This window comes from Pristis pectinata, chromosome 10 (genome assembly GCF_009764475.1).
Source record: "Pristis pectinata isolate sPriPec2 chromosome 10, sPriPec2.1.pri, whole genome shotgun sequence".
In the NCBI taxonomy this organism is placed as follows: domain Eukaryota; kingdom Metazoa; phylum Chordata; class Chondrichthyes; order Rhinopristiformes; family Pristidae; genus Pristis; species Pristis pectinata.
In genome coordinates, this window is record NC_067414.1 from 13183698 (window position 1) to 13211315 (window position 27618).

A 27618-nucleotide genomic window follows, 5' to 3' on the forward strand; every position below is an offset into this window, starting at 1 on the left:
TCCCCCCTCCCTCCTCCTCCCCCCTCCCTCCCTCCCTCCTCCTCCCCTCCCTCCCTCCTCCTCCCCCCCTCTCCCTCCTCCTCCCCTCCCTCCTCCTCCCCCCCTCCTCCTCCCCCCCTCCCCCCCTCCTCCTCCCCCTCCCTCCCTCCCCCCCCTCCTCCTCCCTCCCTCCTCCTCCTCCTCCCTCCCTCCCCCTCCTCCCTCCCTCCCTCCCCCTCCCCCCTCCCTCCCCCCTCCCTCCCTCCCTCCCTCCCTCCTCCTCCCCCTCCCTCCCTCCCTCCTCCCCCTCCCTCCCTCCTCCTCCCCCCTCCCTCCCTCCTCCTCCCCCCTCCCTCCCTCCTCCTCCTCCCTCCCTCCTCCTCCCCCCTCCCTCCCTCCTCCTCCCCCCTCCCTCCCTCCTCCTCCCTCCCTCCTCCCTCCTCCCTCCTCCCCCCTCCCTCCTCCTCCCCCTCCCTCCCTCCTCCTCCCCCTCCCTCCCTCCTCCTCCCCCCTCCCTCCCTCCTCCTCCCCCCTCCCTCCCTCCTCCTCCTCCCCCCTCCCTCCCTCCTCCCCCCCCTCCTCCCCCCCCCTCCTCCCCCCCCTCCCTCCCTCCTCCCCCCTCCCTCCCTCCCTCCTCCCCCCTCCCTCCCTCCCTCCTCCTCCTCCCCCTCCTCCTCCTCCCCTCCTCCCCCCCTCCCTCCCTCCTCCTCCTCCCCCCCTCCCTCCCTCCTCCTCCTCCCCCCCCTCCCTCCCTCCTCCTCCTCCCCCCCCTCCCTCCCTCCTCCTCCTCCCCCCTCCCTCCCCCCCTCCCCCCCCTCCTTCCCTCCCTCCTCCTCCCCCCCTCCCTCCCTCCTCCCCCCCCTCCCTCCCTCCTCCCCCCCTCCCTCCCTCCCTCCCTCCTCCCCCTCCTCCCCCCCCTCCCTCCCTCCTCCCCCCCTCCTCCCCTCCCTCCCTCCTCCCCCCCTCCTTCCTGTCCTACCCCCTCCCTCCCTCCTCCTCCTCCTCCCCCTCCCTCCCTCCTCCCCCTCCTCCCCTCCCTCCCTTCCTCCTCCTCCTCCCCCTCCTCCTCCCCTCCCTCCCTCCCTCCTCCTCCTCCCCCTCCTCCCTCCTCCTCCTCCCCCCTCCTCCCTCCTCCTCCTCCTCCCCCCTCCTCCTCCCTCCTCCCTCCCTCCTCCCTCCCCCCCTCCTCCCTCCCTCCTCCCTCCCCCTCCCTCCCTCCCTCCTCCCTCCCCCCCTCCTCCCTCCCTCCTCCCTCCCTCCTCCCTCCCCCCTCCTCCCTCCCTCCCCCCACTACCCCCTTCTCCCCCCTCCTCCCTCCCTCCTCCTCCCCCCCCTCCTCCCTCCCTCCTCCTCCCCCTCCCTCCCTCCTCCTCCCCCTCCCTCCCTCCTCCTCCCCCTCCCTCCCTCCCTCCTCCCCTCCTCCCTCCTCCCCCTCCCTCCCTCCTCCTCCCCCTCCCTCCCTCCCTCCTCCCCCCCTCCCTCCTCCTCCTCCTCCCCCCTCCTCCCTCCCTCCTCCCTCCCTCCTCCCTCCCCCCCTCCCCCCTCCCTCCCCCCTCCTCCCTCCTCCTCCCTCCCCCCCTCCTCCCTCCCTCCTCCCTCCCTCCTCCCTCCCCCCTCCTCCCTCCCCCCCTCCTCCCTCCCCCCCTCCTCCCCCCCTCCTCCCTCCCTCCTCCTCCTCCCCCTCCCTCCCTCCCTCCTCCCCCTCCCTCCCTCCCTCCTCCCCCCTCCCTCCCCCCGTCCCCCCTCCCTCCCTCCCTCCTCCCCCCTCCCCTCCCTCCCTCCTCCCCCCTCCCCCCCTCCCTCCCTCCTCCTCCCCCCCCTCCCTCCCTCCTCCTCCCCCCCCCCTCCCTCCCTCCTCCCCCCCCCCCTCCCTCCCTCCTCCCCCCCCTCCCTCCCTCCTCCTCCCCCCCCTCCCTCCCTCCTCCTCCCCTCCCGCCCTCCCTCCTCCTCCCCTCCCTCCCTCCCTCCTCCTCCCCCCCTCCTCCTCCCTCCTCCTCCCTCCCTCCTCCTCCCTCCCTTCCTCACCCTCCCCCATTGGCCCCGCCTTCACGTCACCTACATTGGCCCCGCCCTTCCTTCCCTCTGGCCGCGCCCCTCACGCCCGCCACCTGGGCCAGGCCCCGCCCCTCGGTCCTCTCCACCCACTGGCCCCGCCCTTAGGTTGGCCCCGCCCCTTCCGGCATCGCCACCTGCTCTGGCCCGGCCCCCCGGCCTGACTCCGCCCCCGGGACTCGGCCGCAGTTGACGGCGGATGTGGAGCGGAGCATCGCGGCCTGGGTGAGTGTGAGGAGCTGCTGTTGGAACAAAGACCGGGGTCTAGCCGGCTGAGGACAGCGGGAGCCGGGAGGCCCGGTACCGTGGGGCGGCGCCCGGCTGTGGGCCCCGGCCGAGCTGGCCCCGCGCCCGCAGGCCTGACGCTGCTCTTTGCGAGCAAGCCGGAGCGCCGGCCGGCTGTCCCTGCGGCTGAAGCTCAGCCTGCGTGGAGTTCAGCACCGAGGGCAAGGGCCCGGCCTGAGGCCACGCCTGCCGGGTCCTGGCGGTGAGATTCGGGAGGAGAGGCCTCCAGTCCGGCAAGTGACTTTGCAGGAGCCTCTGATTATAGGGGAGTGGGGGCAGGAGGGTGCCCGGGATGTACAGGTTGGGTGAGGGGTGTGGGTGTGGTGGAGGAGGGGTGTGGGTGTGGTGGAGCAGGGGTGAGGGGTGTGGGTGTGGTGGAGCAGGGGTGAGGGGTGTGGGTGTGGTGGAGCAGTGAGGAGGGGTGGGTGTGGTGGAGCAGTGGGGAGGGGTGGGTGTGGTCGAGCAGGGGTGAGGAGTGTGTGGTGGTGGGTCAGGGCAGTAGGTGTGAGGGGTGGGCATGGGGTGGTGGGTCAGGGGTAGGGTGGTAGGTGTGAGGGGTGGATGAGAGGGGTGTGGTGTGGATGAGGCAGGCAAAGGTGGGGGGTGGACAAGGGGTGTTGGTAAGAGGGGTGGGTGTGGGGGTGGTTACTGATATGGAATAATTGTCCTTGCCAACAAAGTGCACACCTGTCAAAATGATGAAATATAAAATCATGAGGTATATGTCTGTAAGTTACGTGGGTTGTATGAATGTCGTGCAGGTGAGTATTAATTAAAGATGGATATTGGATTGATTACAGGGCTATGGATAATTATGGGTTATATTTTGAATATTGTGAGGGTTATTGATGTGACTATTAATGAGAGTATAAAAGTTGTAATTGAGTTTATGTTCTCAGGTTTGTAATATTGGGGTAGTTTTCATGATAGTTGTACAGTTAGGTCTATACTGTCTGGAATTTAAAAGGATGGGTGGTGTCCTATTTTTCAGCCTGTCAAGTTGAGGGCTAGCGGAAGACGTTTAAAGATAACCTGTCATTTAGGATTAAAGACCTTCGATGAGGTTGTGACTATTAGGAATTTTTCTTTTACCCCACCGGGCTGTGGATGTTTGTGGATATTCAATTTTATGTATTGAAGGCTGGGATCGATGGACTTTTGGACATTGTACCAAGGGGCATTCGATATAGAGCATCAGCTTTGAGCCTCTTGAATGTCAGTCTGGCATCAAGGCACAGCTAGTGCCAGATCATGCTTGCAACATCTTCTCCTCTTGTTATGGTGAGGGGATTATGAGGGTTATTTTGAGGATGGATATTATTGGTCTGGATTGCACAGAGTTGTGAATATGAGTATTGTGCATAATGTAAACATACATTTTCTGAACATGATTGCCTGCAAGATAAATGCCATCTTAATGCAGATATTTAATGGTGACATCATTGTCAGTATCCTGGAATTTGCCTTGGGTACGATTGTGATAGTCTGGGGTACGATTGTGATAGTCTTCCAGAATGCAGTTTGATTATCTACTACACAGCATTGTTCCTCCAACTGCCCAATATCTAATCATATGGAAGTATAGCCCAGGGTGAAAAATGTGGCCCTTCATGATTTTAACTTGTTACTGTAAGGTAGAACTTATAAATGTTCTGCTCTAACGTTTGTAGGGTATACACCAATCGTTGGTGGGAGTTTGAGGCATCCCTCCTGTGTATTAATCTTTGTCATTTATTCAGTCTTTTAAAACATGGTCTTTTGGGGTGGCACAGTGACACAGCTAGTAGAGCTGCTTCCTTGCAGTTCCAATCACTTGGATTCAGTCCTGACTTCCGTTGCTGTCTGTGTGGTGTTTGTACTTTCTTCCAGTCACTGCATGGGTTTCTTCCAGTGGCTTCTGCCCACATCCCAATGATCGAACCATAGCAGGCCCTTCAGCCCACAATGTTGTGCTGACCTTTAAACCTCACCTACGACTATCTAACCTCTACCTCCCCCATATCCCTCTATTTTAAATTCCTCCATATGCTTATCTAGCAATCTCTTGAAGTTGACCAATATATCTGCCTCCACCACCACCCCAGGCAGCACATTCCATGCCTCAACCACTCTCTGGGTAAAAAATCTCCCTTGAACTTCCCACCCATTACTTTAAAGCCATGCCCTCTTGTATTGAGCACTGGTGCCCTGGGAAAGAGGCACTGATTGTCTACTCTATCTATTCCTCTCCTCCTGCTCTCCAAAGAGTAAAGCCCTAGCTCCCTTAGTCTCTCCTCATAATGCATAGTCTCTAAACCAGGCAGCATCCTGGTAACTCTCCTCTGCACCCTTTCCAATGCTTCCACGTCCTTCCTATAATGAGGCGACCATTATGTGTGATGTGGATTGGTAGGATAATTGGCCGCTATAAATTGCACCTAGTGTAGGTGAGTGGTGGAATCTGGGGGGAGTTGCTGGGAATGGGGTGGGACTCAGTTATAAGGAAAGCTAGTGTGGGGATGGAATTACCTTTTAAGTGACAGCATTGACTTATTGGGCTGAATAGCCTCCTTCAATGTTGTAAGGAAATCTGAGGTGAGACACTTGGTGGAATGAAGCTTGATATGAATCATTAAACTACTTTATTTTCACAGGCAACAAGTGATCATACAGAGTAGCAATAAAAGCATTTTCCACTTACTGAATCTTGCTTCTTTCTTGGAAGCAAGAAAAGGTAATGAACCAAGAGGCATTGTTTCCTTTTGTGGACTGATTTACTTGTTTTCTGACTAACCAAAAAGTCTAAAGTGAATCTTTAGTTTCTAGTTCTGGCTCTGTCTTGCGATTCTTTGTTCAAAATCCCATTTCTAAATCGAGGGTTTCTTTTCATGTCTTTGTCGTCTTTAGATTTGAGTATTCCAGCACACCCCGGCCAACATCACTTGTTCTGCTTTCCATAAACCTTGAGTCCAGCCAAAATTCAGTCGTCCTGACCGTATCGTGTTCTGTTCTCACTCAGCCCTCTGCTTTCTGACCTGCAATGACTGCTAGTTAAACACCTCCTTTATTTTAAAATTGTCCATTGTTTTCCAATGTCTCCATGATTATGCCCTTTATTATCTGTGTAACCTCCTTTAGAATTTGGGATAGGTAATAAATGTTGGCTGTAAGTGATTTCTCCAGATCCTCAGAGAAATTATATATGGGGAAGAATATCTACATTAGTTCAATTCTGGCCTCCTGTTTAACCACTGCACTATTGGCAGCCATGCCTTGAACTGCCAATTTTTGATTTCCAGTACCTCAGCCCCTCTTTCTTCCTTGGTAACACTCCTTAAAATCTATCTCTTTGACCAAGCTTTTGATAATTTTCCCTAATGCTGCCCCAAATAACTCGTCTTGTAAAAGGCTAAATAAATGACAGGCATTCATAATTTCTGCAAGGGTTTCTCTATCTTTGATCAATTAGTGTATACGCTAGAAATGTTTGAGCAAGATGTTTATAATGTCATTTCTGGATACCATTCCTGTGAAGTGCTTTGGGATGTTTTTAGTACATGAAAAGCACTCTATAAATGGAAGTTGCTTTATTAATTCTGTCACCCAGAATCATATAGACATTACCTGTGAGATTTTTTTCCATGCTGGATTTTCCATGAATCCCAAGGACTGTATTCTCTACTGGTGCTCCACGTAAATTGGATTGTCCTCACCACAATGGGCTTGAATTTTTAAAATGTAAACACAATGTTGGAAATAATCAATGGGTCAGGCCACATCTGTGGGAAGAGAAACACAGTTGATGTTTCAGGTTAAAAGCCCTTCGTTAGAAGGGCTTGAAATTTTGTCGATCACAAGTTCACTGGGATCTCATCCCTGTTTAATCTTGCTCAGTGCAGTTGAAGTAAAATTATGGGTCTTAGTTGAATTAATTTAAAGTATACTGAGTAATGAAATTCTCCAGACTAGCTCTTCTGACAGTTGTTCATAGAATCACAGAAATGGGCCCTTTTGACCCACCTTGTCCATGTTGACTGCAGTGCCTATCTGCACTAATCCCATTGTGTCTGCCTCCTCCACCCCATTTGCTAGCTCCTTCCATGTTGTATGGAATTCGTGGCCTTTAGAAAGTTGTATATGTTTGATATTATTTTAAAAGACAAGTCTGCGCCAGCCATGATGCTACCCTAAACTAATCCCATCTGCCTGCACATGGTCTATGTCCCTTCACCCCCTGCCTGTTCGTGAGTCTGTCTAATGCTGCTTAAATGTTGCTATCATATCTGCTTCTACAATTTCCCCTAGCAGCACGTTCCAGGTACCTACCACTCTCTGTGTTTGGGGGGGGAAAGAAAGCTTGCCTCACAAATCTTTAAACTTCCCCCTCTTACTTTGAACTTGTGCCCTCTAGTATTTGACATTTCCACCTGGGCAGAAGACTCCGACCATCTATCCTATCTATGCCTGTCGTAATTTTATATACTTCTATCAGGTCACCCCTCGGCCTCCGCTCCAGAGAAAATAATCCAAGTTTGTCCAACCTCTCCATGATGCTAATACTCTTCAATCCAGGCAACATCCTGGTGAACCTCTTTTGCACCCTCTCCAAAGCCTCCACATCCTTCCTATAGGCAACCAGAATGGCACACAATACTCCAAATGTGGCCTAACCAACGTTTTGTACAACTGCAACATGATTTGCCAACCTTTATACTCAGTTCCCTGACTGATGAAGGCAAGCGTGCCATACACCACCTTCACCACCCTATCCACTTGTGTTGCCACTTTGAAGGAGCTTTGGACTTGCACTCCAAGATCCCTCTGTACATTAATGCACCTAAGGGTCCTGCCATTTACTGTATGCATATCCTCATGCATTTGACCTCTCAAAATGCAACACCTTACACTTGTCCAGATTAAATTCCATCTATTTCTCTTTCCAAATTTCCAACTGATCAGTATTCTGCTGAATCCTTTGACAACCTTCCTCACTATCTACGAACCAAATACTCAGTGTTTGCAGCCTCTCTCATTCCATGGACCTGTCCAGGCCATAGAAGCGATAGGCAGGAGTCCACAAACTGGCTTTAAAAACTTGAGACTGCTCTGCGCAGCATCCTGCAAGCAATGACTCTAGTATAAAGGGGGAGAACTCGGGCAGAGAGAGATCTATACTGGGGACCCTCCTGACTGCTAGGCACGCATCCTTGAGGTGCACCTGTGTTGATGAAGGTCCTTAATGATGGATGCCACCTCCTTGAGGCACCGCCTCTTGAAGATGTCCTTGATGGTGGGGAGGGTTGTGTCCATGATGGAGCTGGCTGAGTCTACCACCTTCTGCAGCCTCTTTCAACCCTGCACATTCGAGCCTCCATACCAGGCAGTGACGCAACCACAGAATGCTCTCCACCGTACAGCTGTAGAAATTTGCAAGAGTCTTTGGTGACATACCAAATCTCCTCAAACTCCTAATGAAGTAGAGCAGCCGGCATGCCTTCTTCATGTTTGCATCAATGTGTTGGGCCCAGGATAGATCTTCTGAGATGTTGGCACTCACCCTTTCCAGTGCTGATCCTTCAATGAGGACTGGTGTGTGTTCTCCTGACTTCCTCTTCTTGAAGTCCACCTTCAGTTCCTTGGTCTTGCTGACATTGTGTGCGAGGTTATTATTGCGACAACACTCAACCAATCGATCTATCTCACTCCTGTACGCCGCCTCGTCGCCATCTGAGATTCTACCAACAACAGTGGTGTCATCTGCGAATTTATGCATGGCGTTTGAGCTGTGCCTAGCCACACAATCATGAGTGTAGAGAGAGTAGAGCAGTGCGGGCTAGGCACGCATCCTTGAGGTGCACCTGTGTTGATTGTTAGTGAGGAGATGTTATTACCAATCCGCACTGACTGTGGTCTCCCGATAAGGAAGTCATGGATCTAGTTGCAGAGGGAGGTAGAGGCCCAGGTCTTGATACCTGTTGATTAGTATTGTTGATGTACTAGATGTACTATTAATGTACATTTCATGAAATTAATCACATCAATTGAAGACTGGCTTCTGTGAGTATTAAATTGAGGACAAAGAGGAGTGAATACTTACTACAATTGGCTTTGTATTATATAAAGAAAGTATTGTGTGGAATTTGTGCCCAATTTGGAGCTCAGTGTGAAAGTCGACCGGCACTATAATAAAGCAAACAACAGCAGAACCAAGGAGCATACAAAAAATTCTTTATTATTTAACGCTAGTAGGAGTAGGGGTACATGGAGGAGCAAACAGTCAGTGCTGCTCTTCCCTGCACATGGCCCAACTCAAGGAATACAGGGTGCTAACAAACTTAAATACATTGTTCTCCGGTGCGTGTCCACCTACTGCACAGGCATACCCATATTTGGGTATGCTTGGCCAGCTCACGCTACCAATGGTCAAGCCGAGGCTGCTGTGTGCAGCCAGACAGGTTAACACATCTTTCACAGTTAGTCAAAAACAACCCTGTTTCCTTGTGGCCTTGAAGCTCAGCAGCTCCTTACATGAGCAGGTGGTTCAAACTGTTTACCAGTAGAGAGAGAGAGTAACCCTTTGTTCACCAGAGCTCCCTTCCCATTGTCTTCTACGTGAGTATTTGTTGGGTTGGGTTCTTTATGATACGGGTATTATTAAATGGAAGTAGTTATTTGCTACTATTAACTAATATATCATATTATAAGCAAGTGTCAGATTGTGGTGTTACTCCATCATCCTTGCATAATTCAGAAATAATGCTGGATATGCTCAATATAAGGCAATATCTGTAGAGGGACAACCAGAGAACCTTACAGATCAATGAGCCTTCATTACAGATCCAAATCCTTCCAAATATGAACAGTTTCATGGTTCACGCCACATGAAAAACTTTCGGTACCTGAAATCCAAATGAAAGTGAGGAGAAGAGTTGGGAGGTAAGATTACTGAGAAACAATGCTGGCAGAAGTTTTGCAGGGCTGATTCTAACACTTAGTTAATGCAAAATGTTCTAGATTTGTCCTTTTCCCTCCAAAAGCCACCTAAAAGACCAGTTGGCTCAGACTGCAGTGTATGTGAAGATATTTTCATTACCATGTTGATATGGGAGGAACATTCACAAGTTAACATGATGTGTCAAAATAAGCTATGAATATTAGAGCTGTTACTATTATTGGCATCATTAGTACACTCTTCTGCTTGTTTGTTTTCCTATTGCAAAGTAAACCTTCATTCCTACAGCATCATTAGCTTAGTAAAAATATCCCAAGGGACTCCACAACATGTAATCAGGCAAAAGTTAAAACAAGGCCACATCAGACACGGTGGATAAGTGGCCAAGGACTTGGTAAATGGGATATTTGCAGAGCATCTTAGAGGTGGGAGTGATGGATTTGTTTAGGGAGATTATTCCCAGAGCATAGGACCTAGGCAGATGTAGGTGCAACCGCCAGTGGAGGAGTGAAGGAAACGGGGGATGTCAGAGGCCAGAGTTGGAGGAGATGTCTAAAGCCAGAGGGCATAGGTTTAAGGTGAGGGGTTAGCGGGCACCTAGGGAAGAATTTTTTCACCCACAGGGTGTTTGCAATCTAGAACACTGATGGAGGCAGGTACTCACAACGTTTAAGTATATAGATGAACACATGAATCGCCATGGCATCGCCAGTGCTGCTAAATGGGATTAGTATAGATGGGTATTTGATGCTTGGCAAGGACATGGTGGGCTGAAGACTCTGTTTCTGTGCTTTGTCTCTGTGAGTGCAGATATCTCAATCTAGCAGCAGTATTTAGAGTCCCATAACTATGGCAACTCAGTCTTTACTGATCCATATCAGAACAAACCTTTGAGTCCTACTCCCTGATTCAGCAGATACCTACCAGACTGTCTGCTCTTTCTCTTTTGGATTCCAGACAAATACCCTTTGTGTACAGAGCATGGATTTGTGAGAGCTCCTGTTTCCAGGATATTAATACGGCAGTATGATATAGCACTGATAGAAGCATTGGCTACAGAAGAGTGTGAACCTCACTATTGCATTGGCCACTAGATTTAGAGGGAGAAGACATAAGAATTAGGGACTAGTATTGGTCATTCAGCCCCTCATGTTTGCTCCACCATTCCACAAGATTTTAACTGATCTTCTATTTCAACACCACTTTACTGCCCTATCTCTACGTCTCCTGATTCCTTTAATTACTGTTTTGAATGCAATCAGTGTCTGAGCCTCCATAAGCCCTGTAGGGTAGAAAATTCGTTTTATTCCTATTGTTTTCTATCTGCTAACCAACTCAACCCACACTAGTGTTTTACACTCAGTTCCATGTACTCCAACATTGCCACAAAGAAGGTTGGTGAACACCTTATTGAGAGCCTTTTGAAAATCCAAATAAACCACGTTCACTGGTTCCCCTTCATCTACTCTGGAGGTTGGGTGGCTCAGCTGGTAGAGCTACTGCCTTGCAGTTCCAGCGACTTGGGTTCAATCCTGACCTTCGGTGCTGTCTTCATGGAGTTTGCACAGTCTCCCTGTGACTGCGTGGGTCTCCTCCCACATCCCAAAAATATGCAGGTTTATTGGCCACTGTAGTGTGTAGACGAGTGTTTGAATCTGGGGTGAGTTGATGGGAATGTGGGGAGGATAAAGTGGGTTAAGGTAGGATTAGTATATAAGTCGTTGCGTGATGGTTGGTATGGACTTGGTGGGCCGAAGGGTCTATTTCCATGCTGTATCTCTCTGTGGTGACTATATCCACAGTGAACTCCAGTAGATTAGTTAAATATGATTTCTTTCATAATTCCATGTGGACGTCCTCAAATGTATTATTGCTTTCTAAGTGTCTTTATATCACATCCTTTATTACACATTCCAGCATTTTTCTGACCACCAATATGAGGTTGGTAGTTTCCTGTTTTCTGCCTCCATCCATTCCTAAATAGTTGGGTCACATTTACCAACCTGCAATCTGCAGGAACTTTTCCAGAACGTGTAGAGTTTTGAGAAATAACCAGAGCATCCACTGTCTCTGACCACCCCTCGAGACTCTGGGATGTATATCATCAGGTCCTAGGGATGTATCGGTTTTTCAGGCTTGTTAGGTTGCTAATACTAACATTCTTATTTGCAATGGACCCTAAGTTCTTCAGTATTTCTGAGAGGTACTATGTGTTTCTGTGAAGGCAGACATAAAATATTAGTGTTATAGCATTGTACAGCACAGAAACAGGCCCTTTAGCCCATCCCTTCAATGCTGACCTTTTTGCTCATCCACACGAATTCATTTGCCCACCTTAGGTCAGTATCCTTCTATGCCTTGCCTTTTCAAGTGGCTGTCTAAATGTATCTCATAGTGATCGTATCTGACTCCACTACCACCTCTGGCAGCAAGTTTCAGATATCAACCACTCTGTGTAGTGAAAACAAACTTTCTGCTCAAATCCCCTTTGAAACTCCTTCATAAACCTATGCCCTCTTGATATCCCTACAATGGGAAAATAATTCTGAAATCTACCCTATCTATGCCTCATAACTTTACATATCTTTATCTGGTCACACCTCAGCCTCCTTCGCTCCAGGGAAAACAAGCACATTCTGTCCAATCTCTCCCCATTACTAAAGTCCTCCAATCCAAGCAACATCCTAGTGACTCTGCTCTACGTGCAGTCTGGCACAATCGCATCCTTCCTACATTGTGACGACCAGATGTGTGCACAGTACTCCAAGTGTGGTCTAATCAGTCTTTTGTGAATTTGCCACTCCTACCTGTATTGCCACTTTCAGGAAACTGTGGACTTCACGCTCTGTTTATCAACATTCCTTAACACTCTTCCATTGCCTGTATATGTCCCGGCTCTAATTGACTTCCTAAAATGCATCATCTTGCACTTGTCCAGATTAAATTCTATCTGCCAGTGCTCTGCCCAACTTGCTATCTGATCTCTACCCTACTTGTAGCCTTAGACAACCTTCCACATTATCCACCACACCAATTTTCATGTCATCCGCAAACTTACTAATCATACCTCATATTCAAATTCAAGTTGTTAATGTACATTACGAACAAGGGTCCCAGCATTGATCCTAGCAGTACACAATGTCACATTTTCAAAGAAAGCATCCTTCCACCACATCCTCTACCTCCTATTACCAAATTAATTTTGGATCCAGTTAGTCAGCTCGCCTTCGCTCCATGTACCTTAACCTTCTGGATCTGTCTACCATATAGGACCTTGTCAAATGCCTTACTAAAGTTCATGTAGATGACATCTGCCACCTAGCCTTCATCAAATCTCCTTAGTGACCTCAAAAACACAACTCACTCAAACTAGTGAGACAGGATTTCCCCCTCAAAGCCATATTGACTTTCCTGATCAGCCCCTGCCTTTCCAAATGAACATAAATCCTATCCCCTAGTTTTCTCAAATAATTTCCCCACCATTGATGTAAGGCTCATTGGCCTGCAGTTACTTGGGTTATCTCTACTGCCCTTCTTAAATATAGGAACAGCATTAATTATCCTCTTGTCTTCTGGTACCTCACCTGTGGCTAACAAAGATGCACAAATCATCGTCAGGTCCCTAGCTATCTCCTCCCTTGCTTCCCACAGTATTCTGGGATAGATCTCATTTGTCCCTGGGGATTTATCAACCCTTATGCATTCTCTGAATTTTCCTTGTACCCCATTTTAAGTTCTCCTATGCTCACCAGTGAGGGACCCACATTTGCCTTCATGTTTCGTAATCCTAGAAACTCTTCTTCAGTTTTTATACTACTTGCTAGTTTAGTCTCCTATTTCTCCTTTATCAATTCCTTGGTCATCCATTGGGGAAGTTCTGAAAGGCTCCCAATCTCAGGCCCAAAGCAAGAAAAGGGGAGTAACCAACAAAATGGGAGAGAATATGGGGGGTGTGAGAAAGAACAGAACATTGTAAAGTGACAATGAGGGAGAGGTGAAAGGTGAGGAAATGAAAGGCATTGCAATGGGTGGGAGTAAATGTACAACATAGGAGATGGGAAGTGGTTAAGCAATTTTTTTTTAAAGCTTGGACATTAGTGATAAACAAATCAGGCATGATTTTTTAAAAAGCTGCTGAGTCATCTACTTGTGTAATAAGGATGGTTTTCCATCCAGCTGCCTGGGAAAGTAGTGTGGTCATAGGTTGGGTAATCAGTCAAAGGCTTGTGTCACTTTTCCATCACAATGCCTCAAAACACTTTATAGCCAATGAGTACTTTTGGAAGTCTAGTCATATTAAAAGAAAAACAGCTGCCAATTTATGCATAGAACTACCCACGTACAGTAATGTGATACTGACTGTGTGATCTGTATCTGTGAAACCATTGAGGGATAAACATTGGCCAGGACAACAGGGACAGGTTTTTCCCCCCCACCCCCTCACTAATATTGCCAAAGAATACTGAGATGGGACTTTAATATCTTATTTAAGAAACAGCATTTCCAATCACTGTGGTACTAAAGGACACTTTCACAAGGTGTCAGTCAAGAGGATTAGTGCATGGCTTTGGAATGAGACGTGAGCCTACAGCCATTTGACTTGGGTGGTAACTGAGTAGCTGGGGGCAAGGCAATGTATTCAGAGGCAAAGGAGGTCATCTGATCGCACCTTCAGAGCTGACAGAATTTTCACCTCCTGTTCCGATGTAGCAGCCTTGTGCTGCTGGATGTCCCCCTAACCTTGTTTCTACCAAAGTGGATTTAATGTTACCTGCATTAATCTGTAGTTTTTATTGACATTTGTTCAATCAAATTTTTGCATGCAGGGCTGGACCAGCTATCATGGATCAACATCTGCACTGCTTAAACTGTGTGAGCCGGCGTTGTATGGTCCGGCTGGAGGAAAATGTGTCCTGTGACCTGATTGGCTGCCCCTTGGTGTGTGGAGCCGTCTTCCACTCGTGCAAAGCGAGTGAGCATCGCCTACTGTGCCCCCTTGAGCGAGTGCCGTGCCTTAACAGCGAGTTTGGCTGCCCGTTCGTCATTGCACGAAACAAGATCGGCGAGCACCTGGAGTTCTGTCCTGCCAGCGTGGTCTGCTGCACGATGGAATGGAACCGCTGGCCTGTCAGCTACGCCGACCGCAAGTCTTACGAAAGCTTAAGCAAAGACTGCGATGGGGTAGAGCAGTTGGACATGGCGTTAGCCCTTCAGGACCAGCGCATGCTGCTAGAATCGCTCAAAGTCGTAACTACTGCTTCAAACACAGCTGCTAAACAGTTCAGAAACACAGAGCCAATCCCTGTTGCTTTGGGGGTGTCAGATGAAGCCCCTTCCAGCAGCTTGCTGTCTGCGAATGAAGAGGCCTACAGTGAACTGTACCGAGCAACAGTTGAAACCACAAGGACTTTGGCGGTGGCCCTTGACCTCTTGAACAACGCCACGAAAGAGCCGGAGCCGGTAAACGGAAGGTTGCCCAAGGAACGGACTGAAAGGGACGGAGGTGTTCAGGTTGCTGAGGAGGAACCAGCTAAAGAACCACACTACATGGAAAACAATAATGATCTTTGCAAAAGTGGTATAGAAGACGGAGCAGAGGGTAGTGCAGAGCACGATCCTATGGTGGAGGGTCAGTCGTGGAGAGACTGGAACTTGTGTATGGAGGAGAATGGGTTTCACACATTGTCAGGAATGGTAACTGGAGCAGATGATGAAGTAGATGGATGCATTCAGGTAAAGACGAGTTCCTTGTGTAATGGTTTCCACGAAGCAGATGTGGATACTTCCACGTTAGATCGGGAGGGAATAGACTCGTATGATTGTGATCAGCAAGCAGAAGAGGTGGTGAACGGTTCATGTCACCTAAATGACATTGATGACAGTGGCAGTTCCTCGGAGCCTGATCAGTTCTTGCCTGTGTTCGCACAGCTGCTTACCGTGGAAAGCTTGTTAAACGCAGACCATTTTCAGGAGGGGTCCTTGCTTTCTGATGCTTGTGGAGTGGGAAAGATGGCCAGCAGATGTGGGGAGCGCCAAGCACTGAAGAATGCCACCACCTTCAAACTGCTCGAAGGCCACAATGGTCGTCGGGCGTACCTTGGGGACATGAATTGGTACAGAAGGAAAATGGAAAGCAAAGCGGTCGATACGTCAGATCTGGAGGTAGACGATGACCCTCTGGAACTGCAGGGAATAGATCTGATCACAGCTGCTTTGTTGTTCTGCTTGGGAGACTCTCCCAGTGGGAGAGGGATTTCGGATAGCCGCAGTGTTGATGGAAGCCACGTCGATTTAGGCACACAGACTTTCTCGTTCCCAGCGGCCATATTAGCTACCAATACCATGGTTGGAGAGATTGCCTCGGCATCTGCGTGTGACCACGCAAACCCTCAGCTGTCCAACCCAAGCCCTTTCCAAACGCTTGGGCTGGATCTAGTCCTGGAGTGCGTGACCAGACACCAAACCAAGCAACGTTCTATGTTCACTTTCGTGTGTGGCCAGTTCTTCCGGAGAGACGAGTTCCCTTCACACTTCAAGAACGTGCATGGAGACATTCACGCCGGCCTCAATGGCTGGTTGGAACACAGATGCCCTTTGGCCTATTACGGCTGCACCTATTCTCAGAGGCGTTTCTGCCCTTCAACTCAGGGTTCCAGAGTCATTCACGACCGACATCTGAAATCCTTTGGAATCCAACCGTGTGTACCGTCTGTTTTGTTGGACACTCACGAGGGTCGGACTCCCTGCACGGGAGCAGCAGTTGATCAGCTGAGCAGGCTGCCCTTTGAGATTTTGCAGCACATTGCTGGATTTCTAGACGGGTTCAGTTTGTCTCAGCTCTCAGAAGTTTCACATTTAATGAGGGACGTGTGTGGGAGTCTGCTGCAGGTTCGGGGAATGGTTCTCCTACTTTGGGAAAAGAGGCAGAACCTTCATGGACAGACTTCTTGGAAAACAAAAGGCAAGGTTTGTGATCTTTCTTCTCAGTTTTCCTCGTTTGTTTTTTTGCTGTGTATAAACTATCTAAAAACTATTGACAGCAGGAATGTGGTGTGCAACATAGCTGGCATAAAGGAGTTGTTCAACAATCAAACGGGGCCAAATACCCTATTTTACCCAGAGCAAAATCCTTCTGAATTTTAGAAATTTTTTCCATTGTTCTTGGGCTTAATTTGCTGCAGTACAGATATTGTCTGTACCTCAAGTTTCTCCTCTGAATTTTGGATTGCTCCTCAGTAGTTCGGTTTGTATGCTTTCGTCTTAAAGGGCCTTTCTGCATGGAAAGCCTAAAAGCTGTAGCAATCCCTGTCAGCCTGTTGCAATTGCTTTTTGTACTTTTCAGAAACTAAAATGTTCTTCCTTTTTATGGGGCTTCTACTACATTGATGCAGTCCAGAACATTGACTCTTGCTGGAAATGTAGTATTGGTTTATTATTGTCACTTGTACCAAGGTACTGTGCAAAACTTGTCTTGCATACCATTCGTACAGATCAATTCATTACACTGCGTGCATTGAGGTAGTACAGAGTAAAAACAATAACAGAATACAGAGTAAAGTGTCACAGCTACAGGGAAGTACATTGCAGGTAGACAATAAGGTGCAAGGTCATAACAAGGTAGACTGTGAGGTCGAGAGGCCATCTCATCATATAAGGGAACCGTGCAATAGCCTTCCCACTGTGGGATAAAAGCTGTCCTTGAGCCTGATGGTATGTACCCTCAGGCTCCTGTATCTTCTGCCTGATGGGAGAGGAGAGAATGACCCGGGTGGATGGGGTCTTTGATTATGCTGACTGCTTCACCAAGGCAGCCAGAGGTATAGACAGAGGTAGTGTGGTAACAATGCTCTCTTTTTAGATTGGTTAATAATTTCAGAGGATTAAGCGATGTTCTCTGACTCGCAGGTCTCCAGAACTTGCTGCTCCGAATAGTATCTTGTCCTTGATGTCATTTATAAAAGCTTGCATATTAATTGGCATTGAATGACCACAGAAAGTCGTGGCTGAGCCTTGAAAGAATTGCTTTTTTAATGTATCATTAATGTATTGTCAATCAAAATGAGCAGTTTTTAAGTGGTGGTCCTACCCCTGAAGGTAGTTGGTTGCTTTGGGAGATTTTCAACATAAGTTTGTTTATTTAATCTTTACCTTTTTGAGTTGACTCTAATTCGTTATTTCTTTCTCAGTTATTTCTTTTCCTTTTTCATTCTTCATTTCCTTTGGTTAAGGAGATGCACTGTTTACCCCTTTATTCATTGTGGTCTCGGGTCTCTCCCTGCACTGTGTTCACTAGCATTTCCTGCAAATTAGACTGCAGGGAAACAATATAACCTACAGGACAAGGGGAAGTCTCTGAAGGTGCAGACACCAGACACCCTGCATCGTATTTGAACCACGAGATTTCTCTTCATTAACTCCTTGGAGCATCGCTCCTTTCAGTATAAGCCACCTTGTTTTCCCTTCCATAAACAGTGCCTCGCATTTCTCATTTGCCAGCTGCCCTTCCTACATCCTTACACCTTATACAAACACGCCATTCCCCTTGTAGAACAAGCAGCATCCCTTCAAGAGCTGCTATTGGAGCTTTGCAACCAATCTGGGAACAGTCCAGGCTCAATGAGGGTAAGAGTTTGGAGAGGGGTTATAGGGGTTATTTGTAAAATTTAGCAATGTCTCAACTGCTCATTGCCAGTGTGGCCAGTTCCCATGACCAGTTGGATGAGTTCTGATCCCTTTCATCCCTTGAACAGGTCCCATAAACCTTGGCCCTAACTTTCCCCCCATTCTTCACCTGTCCCTCCCTTGGACACTTCACAACCTGGTATCAGCAATTTCACAAACTTGGGGGTTTTTATCAGCACAGTAACCAAATAATGGATATATCATTCTTCTGGAAACCAAGCCTTGTGCAGCCTCATTTCACAGACTGTGGATTTGTGGTGCACTCCATGCTCTGTGTGTGGAGATACTGCTGTGTGTCACATCACTTAAATCTTTAAAGTTTGTTAGTAACCTGAATGATACATTCCAAGGGCAGACCAACCAGCAGCCAGAGAGAGCTCAGAATATCATCAACCATCTAATGGGGCAAGAGGTGCAGGAAACTTGGGGCTGTGGGCTGCTCAAATGGTGCTAAGCATTAGAGATTGATGGGGATAATATCTAGAAGGGGTATGGTTTAGAGCACGGCACCATAGAAAATAGACTGGCCAAGTCAAGTGCATGGAGTAGTTGTCACTGGAGGTGTTCCACAGACGGGATACAGACATTTCTGTGACTCCCGCATGATGCCTTTCTGGTGCAGGGGTGGAGGACATTGCTGAAGTGATGCAGCGGTCTGTGTGTGTGGGAGGATGAAGGTGGGGAGGCCCAAGGAAAGAGATTCAGCCAGAAGTTTAGCGAACACTGGAGTAGGAAGTGCCATGGTTTTGGGTGGAAGCAGATGAAGCGCGTGAGGAAGACAAATAGGTTTAGAATTTGTGTGAATATGGTACAAAAATCTGTGGGAACAACTGTGGTGACAACAGAAACCTGGCTCAGTCCTTTAGGGCAGGACTGGGCATTTAATATTCCTAGAGATGGTGTTCAGAAAGGGAGAAAGGAGGCAGGGTGGCAGTACTGTGTGAGATATTAATCCAGCTGCAGAGAGACGATCAACCTGAGGGATCAAGGACAATGCATTTGGTTAGAGTTGAGCAACATGAAGGATGCTAACGACTTATGAGGCTGCTCAATGACCACCCAATACTGAAGGGGAGAAAGGAACAATCTGCTGTGAGATTGGTTATGCACAAGAACTGTAGAATGGTTTTATTGAATTACTCCCATGTTGGTGTAATGTTGGAGCAAAGGGCAAGGAGGGAAGAGGAATTTCTGAAATAAATTTGGGAAAGCTTCCTTGATCAGTATGTTTTTCATCCATTGAGCAAGGAAGCAATGTTGGATCTAGTACTGGGGTATGAGATGGGCTATAAGAGGGGTGCATTGGGCAGCAGTGTTACAGTAAGACTGATAGTCCAGCGTTCTCGGGGCTCTGCCGGGCTAGCAGATTTTCTGGATTATTTGGTATTTCTTATTAATAGCTCAACACACTTATAATTTGCTATTTTTAGATGTTACACAGTGGTTATAATAAATTTTGTCAGCGAATTCTATAAGTTTAAAGGGCGCACAGGAAAGATGCTGGTGAGTTTCATGGGAGTGCAGGAAACAGGCCCCAGTGAGCCAGATGCTGAACCGTTGGAATTTTCCAACGATGGGAAAGCAAATTATTGGGATTTACTGCACTGAGTTTATATCAGTAATCGAAGGGCAAGGAGCAAGCTAAAGTAGAGCTACTTAAATGGAAGAGGATGGGCTTCAGTGGGTTAAGGGGATCCAGCTGGCCTAACATGAAACCAAAGGCCAGAAGGTAAAACTGTAATGGAACAAAAGCTAACCTTGGGAGTGCTGTTTCAGTCACCGGCTGGAGGTATTCCCACCAGGAGGAAATAAAGAAAATTCAGAATCTGAGATTCCTGGATGATGAGTATGTTGAAACAAGAGTGGGTATATTTTGCATTTCAAGTGAATAATCCAAACAGGAACCAGGCTGAATGTAGTGAGGTGAAAATGAAAGTGAAATAAGTAACGCAGGGATATGAGAATGGAATGATAGTTAGCAGTGGAACTTGAGTCTTCAGTAGGCAGAGGATAGGAGGAGGACGAGTCCGATTTAAAGGGGGACTATATATGCTGTGGCTGTGACTGCAATACCTAAGGTACTTTGTATCGATCTTCACTGTGGGAAAGAGAATGTTGTCCAAATCTCAGCTATTAGTTGAAATAATAGATGTGACGAGGTGATGGTATTAGAACAACTGGCTGTGGTTAAGTTAAACAGGGCCCTGAACTGGATAGCATGCAACTTCGATTGCCAAGGAAAGTGGGAGCAAGGGATGGCAGAGGGCTTGCAATAATCTTCCCATCCTCCCTAAGTACATGGGGGCATGTCAGAAGATTTAGAATGGCAAATGTGATGTCCTCCTCTAACAAGGGCATAGGGTCATTTCTGACGGATACAGGCTGATCAGCTTAACCTCTGCTGTGGGGCAATTTTAAGAAAATGTTAAGTCACGTGTAGAAGCTTATGTTAGTAAAAGAGAGCCAGCATGATTTGTTCAAGTTAAATTGCGATTGGAATTTTATTAATAGGGGAGGTTAATAAATGCAGTAGAGTCGTACAGCATGGAAACAGGCCATGTCCACGCCAACCAGGGTGCATCCATCCATATTACTTCCATCTTCCAGCACTTAACCTGCAGCCTGAAGTAGGAAGTGATCCATTGTTGCAGAAAGATGGAAAGATGTTGCAGACTAGATTGAATGGCCCTGAAGGATGTCCAGGAGCAGTGGATATGTATGCTTAAATGCTTAAAAGTAATAGGAAATGATGAGGGAGCAGTTAGAAAAGTAAATAGATTACCAAGTTTCATAAATAAAAGCATGTAGTAAAGAACCTTTGTAAAATCCACCTGGAGCATTGTGATTATTTCTGGTCCCTACACTCTAAGAAGGTGAAGATGCAAGAGAAAGTGCAAGAAAGATTTAATACAAGTGGAGGAATTTGGTTGCAAGGTTAAACTAGAGAAGTTGAGTTCTTATGGAGTAAGTTTTGCTAAAACTATACAAGATATCTTTATTAGTCACATGTACATCGAAACACACAGTGAAATGCATCTTTTGCGTAAAGTGTTCTGTGGGCAGCCCACAAGTGTCGCCACACTTCCGGCCCCAACATAGCATGCCCACAGCTTCCTAACCCATACATCTTTGAAATGTGGGAGGAAACCGGAGCATTCGGAGGAAACCCACGCAGACACAGGGAGAACGTACAAACTCCTTACAGACAGCGGCCGGAATAGAATCTGGGTCGCTGGCGCTGTAATAGCGTTACACTAACCACTACACTACCGAGTAAGTAGTGTATTCTTACACTACCATGTAAAAATCCATCTGAGAAAATATTGGTAGAGCTGCATCATAAGTTTGCATTGGTTAAATATAGAGGAGCTGTTCCCATCTGCAGATGGTTCAAGGACCAGTAGATAAAGATTGAAAGCAAAGGGCAAAGAATAGAGGAAACGTGAGGAAGTCTCTTGTGTGTAGAATGCTTCAATCTGGAACTTGCTGCCTGTAAGTTTGGAAACAGATTCAGTGAGGGCTTTCAAAAGGGAATTGGGTTACACTGGGAAAATAAATGTCAGTGTCAGTGGGAAAGAGTGGAAGGATGGAACTAATTGGATTGCTCAACAGAGAGCTGACATGGGCTGCAGGTGGTGTTGCTTACATCCCGGATACACCAATGTTTCAATCTGTTCACAGATTCTATGCAATTTTTTCTGGAATGACTTCCCAGTTTTGGGACCCAATTCCCGAATCAGTCCAGTTCTAGATGTAATATGGTATCTAATTGCATTTATGAAGTACCTTTAGTAAAATAACCAAAGCCAATACCAGTTAGTAGTAGCTGCTGCTGGATAAATGTGAATTTAAGTCTCCTACTCCAAACCTTGTATTGAAATAATAAATTGGAGGGCACACAGCTGTTAAGCTTTTATAACAAATGAAAATCAGAAAACTGCAGATGCTGGAAATATGAAATATAAACAGAAAATGTTGAAAGCATTGAGGTCAGGCAGCATCTGCGGAGATAGAAAGTTAAAGCTTCATGTCCAAGACCCCTCTCAAAATTTGCAAAAAAGAGAAAACAAGTTATGCCCAGTTTAAAAACAAGTTAACTGTGTTTCTCTTTCCATTGATGTAAACTTGTACAACTATCTCATGTCTGCTGTTTTTAAACCACTTTGCAAATGATTTTAGAATATACCTAACAACACTATACACATTTTTTGTTTACTGAACAGTCCCCCATAGTACTTTATTGAAAGGTGTGTGCAAATCCAGACAGTTAACAACCACAGATTTTTCTGGGTCTATTGCCCAGGTTCTTTTTCTGAAGGCATGTCAGATTTACCCAGTCAAGTCCAACCGATCTAGCTGATGATTGAGTGTTCAAAGTGAAACGTTCTGTTAATTTCTTCACCTGAGCCAGCTGCTAGATCGTGATTTTTTAAAAAAAAATCTTTTTAATCAATCCAACATGCTCCAAATATCTCTTCATTCTCAGTGAACTTTAGAAAATATGAACATGGGCTCTGCTATTTCAGTTGTCATTAATGTAACTGTGGTAAATAAGCTACTTTAATTTAAAAGCCATTTGGATACTTCAGCACCCTGTGAGTAGGTCCAACCCTGCCTAAAGTTAGAAAAGGTGCCTGTCCAGGCCCATTTTACTATCCAAATTCCATCCACAGCACCCTTCCACAGCTAACCTGGAGCAAACTTTGCTGTTTGGGCTGTGATCAGTATATTATTTATTCAAAAGCTTCTCTGATACTCTTTCTATAACTTTTATAAATGACTATTTGCATTTTATGGATTTAAAAATGCCTTTTTTTAAACTCATCTTGACCGAGTCCCCGTGAGGGTATCAAGGCTTTCTCACATCAGTCTCCTCGTACTGAGGCTTCACAACCTCAATTTAATCTACACAATTTCTGGATGTTACAAGGATCCTTGTTCTGCTTCCAATCCAGGTGTATTCCAATGAAGGTGCTTCAAAGCAACTCTGCTCTTGTATCCTGATGCACCAACAAGTAGTCCCATAGATTACAGGCTATGGAACAGCACATGCAGACTAGTAAATTGTGCACTAACGAGCAGATAATAGATGTGGGCTAATGAGCAACACTTACTGTGTAAAAGATGGTGAGTTAAACTGTACTGCTTGTCATCTAAAAGGTGGTGAGGTAATAGACAGTGTTTGTACTCTAGATTGTGAACTAATAGACAGTGCTTATGGTCTCATCTAATAGATAGTCGTTAGACGGTGCTTGCATTCTGAATGTTGCCTATTGGGCATTGTTTGTGCTCTAATAGGTTGGGCATTGCTTACAATCATAGAACTGTTACAGTATAGAAAGAGGCCATTCATCCCATCAAGTCCATGCTGCCTTCTAGTAAAGGAATCCAGTCAGTCTTTTCCCCTGCGGTTTCCCTATAGCTGTGCAATTTACTTTCTCTAAAGTGTGGTGAATTGTCCAGTTGTGGCATAACCAGTGTGTTATCCAGGTTCCACTTCAACTTCCCTGCTTTTGAGCTCTTTGCCTGTTTTATGAATCCCAGCATTCCAAATGTCTTTCCAGTCATTCTCTCCATGTGCTGGCCAATTTTGAGGATTTGCGCACGAATGCTCTCATCCCTTGGATCTGTACCATCTAAACTCTGCTTGTTCCTCCTGCCAAAGGCCGTCACTTTACACTATGACATTTAATTTGCCATTTGCCCATTCTGCCAGCCCGTTTATTACTATCTTCACTGTTTACTAACCTCCAAGCTTTGTGTCAGCTGTAAATTTGAAAGCTTTACCCTGAATACCCCACTCCATGCTGTTAATGATATTTTTTTAAAAAAGCAGTGGTCTCAGCACTAACACTTCGAGTCTGGAAAAGCAACTGTTTACCACAGCTATGCTTCATGCCTTGAAGCTGCTTTCCTATCCATGCTACTAATGACCTTTTAATTACATGGGACACATTGTTGCTCTACCAGAAGCCAGCATGGACTAAATGAGTTGAATGGCCTCTTTGTGTGCTGTAAGATTCTATGGGGAATGCCCAGTAACTATCAGCTGTAGTGTAATAGGCTGCAGGCCTCTGCTCACAATTGTAGAATCTTACAGCACAGAAGAGAGCCACCTTTCCCATCTAGTCCATGATGGCTCCTGGTTGACCAAAACTGTGGCCCATGTAATATACCTAGTAGCCTGTTTGGCCACAAGCAATGCCCAGTAATCTTTTACACTAGCCTTTTTTTTTGTGTTGCTTCACCTAGTGCCTTCTGAAAACCTATGTGAATAGCACCTTCTGTATTGATCAACTGTCTGCATTACCACATCAAAAAATTCAATCTGATTAATCAAACAGATTGGCTTTAATAAGCTTGTAGTCAATTGAATGGTGTGTAGATGGGAAATGTACATTTACATTGTGAACAAAGGCTGAGTGGAAATGCCAGTTGTTACAAATGGCATCAGTGGTACAGTAAGTCTGCTGTCGAGTTGGAAGGAATGTGCAGCCTTTGTCTTTCTGCCTCAAGTGCCACCTGAAATCACTCACTGTTTTCTCTACGCCAGCCCATTTGCAGGAATGTTACTTGTGTGGCACTTTGTGACTTGTGTGACTTCTCTCTCCCACAGGCCTGGCGATTCAGCACTGCCTTCGGCACAGTGAGTGAGTGGAAGTTTGCAGAAATTGCCAGCATGGCTGACCACTTGAAAGACTGTCGCTACAACACAGTGGAAAGGACAGGGGAGGCTGTGCCCCTGCCCTGCATGTGTGTGACACGGGAGCTTACTAAAGGAGGACGACCTTTACGTTCTGTCCTAAAAGCAGTCCTCTAATCTCTTTGCTCACTGACGATGTACTGCAAGCAATTCTAATCTTAAATGTGATCTGTCAACTTTGTATACAATATATTTTGCTTTGATGTGAAATTTATTTTTGTAGTACAGTACCTGTGCTGTCGTGATCAAGGCAATGAAAAAGTCTTGATGAAAGAAACATCGAACTTTCGGACATTTTGTGAGTGAAACCTCTCCTTACTGGAGTCTTCCATTTGTACATACGGTTTCCTGCATGGATCTTGCCTTTAAAACCTCTTGCTATTTTATCCCTCCTCTCAGCAATTGTATATCTTAGTGAATGTCGGACATATGAAGGAGGTATTTATCGTCGTGATTAAATCCTGACCAAAATATGGCAATGTCATATAGTCATTTGGCAAGTCAGATGTACATTCAGCCCATGTGGAAATAACATTGTCGTGAGTCACAACTTGAACACATTGACTTTAGAAAGATTGTCCTATAAGTACAGTGAGCTAGCTGTTGCAAAGCAATATTATACCTCACATTGATCAAAAGCTAAGGCAAAGTGCAGTGGATTGATATTACCTATACAGTTTTGCCACTTTTTGCACTTTAGTTTTAGTCTCATTTTAACTAGCTCACCAAATGGTTAATGGATTGATATCTGTATTTTCTCGCTCATTGTTTCTAGCTCTCCTTACCGTTAACTTTCTGCTTTTGCAAGTGTTACCTGTGATGTTTGATGGTTAGAGGGGAAATGGCAGATTTCTTCAAAACTATATCTGAGGGCTATTTCCAGTCTTCCAACATGAAAGGGCTGTGCTTTGTGAATCTACTTAAATGACTAATTACAACATCAAAGAAGCAAAAAAAGCACATGTCAATTTGAAGGCATCATTACTCAGCTACTAAAGTCATGTAGTTACACTTCTGAATGCATTTCCCTTAGAATGTCTTTGTTGAAGAAGTAAGGTGCCCAATTTTGTTTACACATATTGCAAAAAAATAAATTTGAATATCCTCCATCAGCCTTGGCACATGAGACTCCTATCGCATAATGTATTGAAATGGCCTCATGATTGATCTAATGCCTTTTCACATAGTGGTCCTTTGTTTAGTGTGAGGGAATAATACAAGGACTGCAGTGGGTGTTGTGGAAAGTCTGTGAATCCAATTAATGGCTTTTGTACACAAGAGTATTCATGGCTCCCATTTGTGAAATACATAGGGCACCACTGCTGTAAAGTTATGTTCCCTTAAAAACTGCTGCCTTAAACTCTACAAAACACTTTAAGGGAAGTGCTGTATCTAGCTCGGTGCTAACATTTATTTACAAGCTCTTTGTGCTCCAAAATGCAAGTTTGCACATCTTAGGGCAACATTTGAGAAGGCATTATGCTACTCTTTATGAACCTCGTTTAATTTTTATCTTTTTTAATTATGTTTAATTTTAATTATTTGTAGGGTGAGAAGATACTATTAATATCAGCATCTGTTGCCTGAGCACCTTCATTGTTTTATTTTGAGAGGTTTATTGAAGTATTCATTAAAAATCTACCCATTCTTGGTTGGTAGTATGAGAACCATAAATAAAATCATGTTGTTGCAGCAAGTATGTGTATTTAACAGAAAAGTCATCCAAATGAAAATGTTCAGAGTAGTGGCACACAGGTTTAAGTCTGGTTATCTGACTGACAGGATGGGTCAAGGCAGAGAAATCTCTTGGAAACTCATGGAGCCTGGCGTAAAGATCCCTGGGGGTTAGTGTGGGTCCCTGACCTTTGGGTGCCCTTGGTTGTGGATGTCTGATCTTCAACATGAAGAATACAAAGAATTGCTTGAAGAAAAAGACAGTGGAAAGGAATGCTTGAATTTGAAATTCTTGTGCATGAGCATGTTTAATTTGTGTAATGGTAAAAACAAATTAATGAATCGTTTTTCATTAATACCTCAGTTTCTCCATTCAGTGTGTATAGATTTTGTTGCTGCAATTTAAGGAATGCACTACACATTTTGATGCTCTTTCAATCTCCGATAACCCTTGCTTGCAGTTGTGTACACAACCAATAATTCTATCATTTTGGCTGCATTGCTTTTTATTCATTCCCCTTCTCCCTCTTCCCCCTGCACCCCCCCCCCACCAAGCTGAAACATTGGTTCAGTAACACTGCAATCACATCCATTACCATTACCATTTAGTTAAACATTACACTGGTCTACCCATATTTACCATGTTAGTTTGTACACTTTTAATTCCATGTGTCTAAAACATCACTGAACCCTTGTGTTCTTTTCTGCTTTGATAATAGATGGCATTGAAGGGTCACACTAAATTCTCTGACACAATTATGAATGAAGTTTTTAAATTAGCAATCAAATTAAACTTCACTTTACTACATTCTGAGGTTTGGAATGGCAGGAGTTTCTGTTGCGGAGAATTCTTTCAATCTCCTGCTTTTTCAATGCTACACATTGTTGAGCTTTTGTACTAAATGTTTGATTTCACTTTAAACTGCAAGAATTTTAATAAAAGTGTCATTTTTATTAACTACTGAAAGCCTCCATTTGTGGATTTGTATGACAGGGAGAGCTTGCATGAGAATTAAAACAGGGACTATTACAAATACCCAGCAGGTCAGGCAGCATCTGTGGAGACATACAGAATAATGCTTTATGTTGATCTTTTATTGAATGTCAGGGGTTATGTTTACTTGTCAGCAACATTCTCAGATTCAACAATTTAGTAATTGGTAGACAAAGAACATCTAATTTTCCCTCAGTCATCAATGAAAATGGAGTTTTGTTGCCTAATCAAAACTATCAATTAGTCTACAACAGACATAAGCATGAGTTGGACCAAACCTCTGTGGTGGAGAGTTTTGAGAACCACTGGTGCAGATCA

The 27618-nt window shown here is 45.9% G+C and overlaps 1 protein-coding gene across 1 annotated transcript; it reads left to right on the forward strand.

Annotated features, from left to right (window-relative positions):
- Nucleotides 1-2156: 2156 nt before the first annotated feature.
- fbxo30a (F-box protein 30a) lies at nucleotides 2157-27254 on the forward strand. Its single transcript, XM_052025307.1, has 3 exons — nucleotides 2157-2256; nucleotides 14074-16213; nucleotides 24546-27254. The coding sequence occupies exons 1-3, from the start codon at nucleotides 2231-2233 to the stop codon at nucleotides 24747-24749; spliced, it is 2370 nt and encodes a 789-aa protein (XP_051881267.1). The 5' UTR covers nucleotides 2157-2230; the 3' UTR covers nucleotides 24750-27254.
- Nucleotides 27255-27618: the final 364 nt, after the last annotated feature.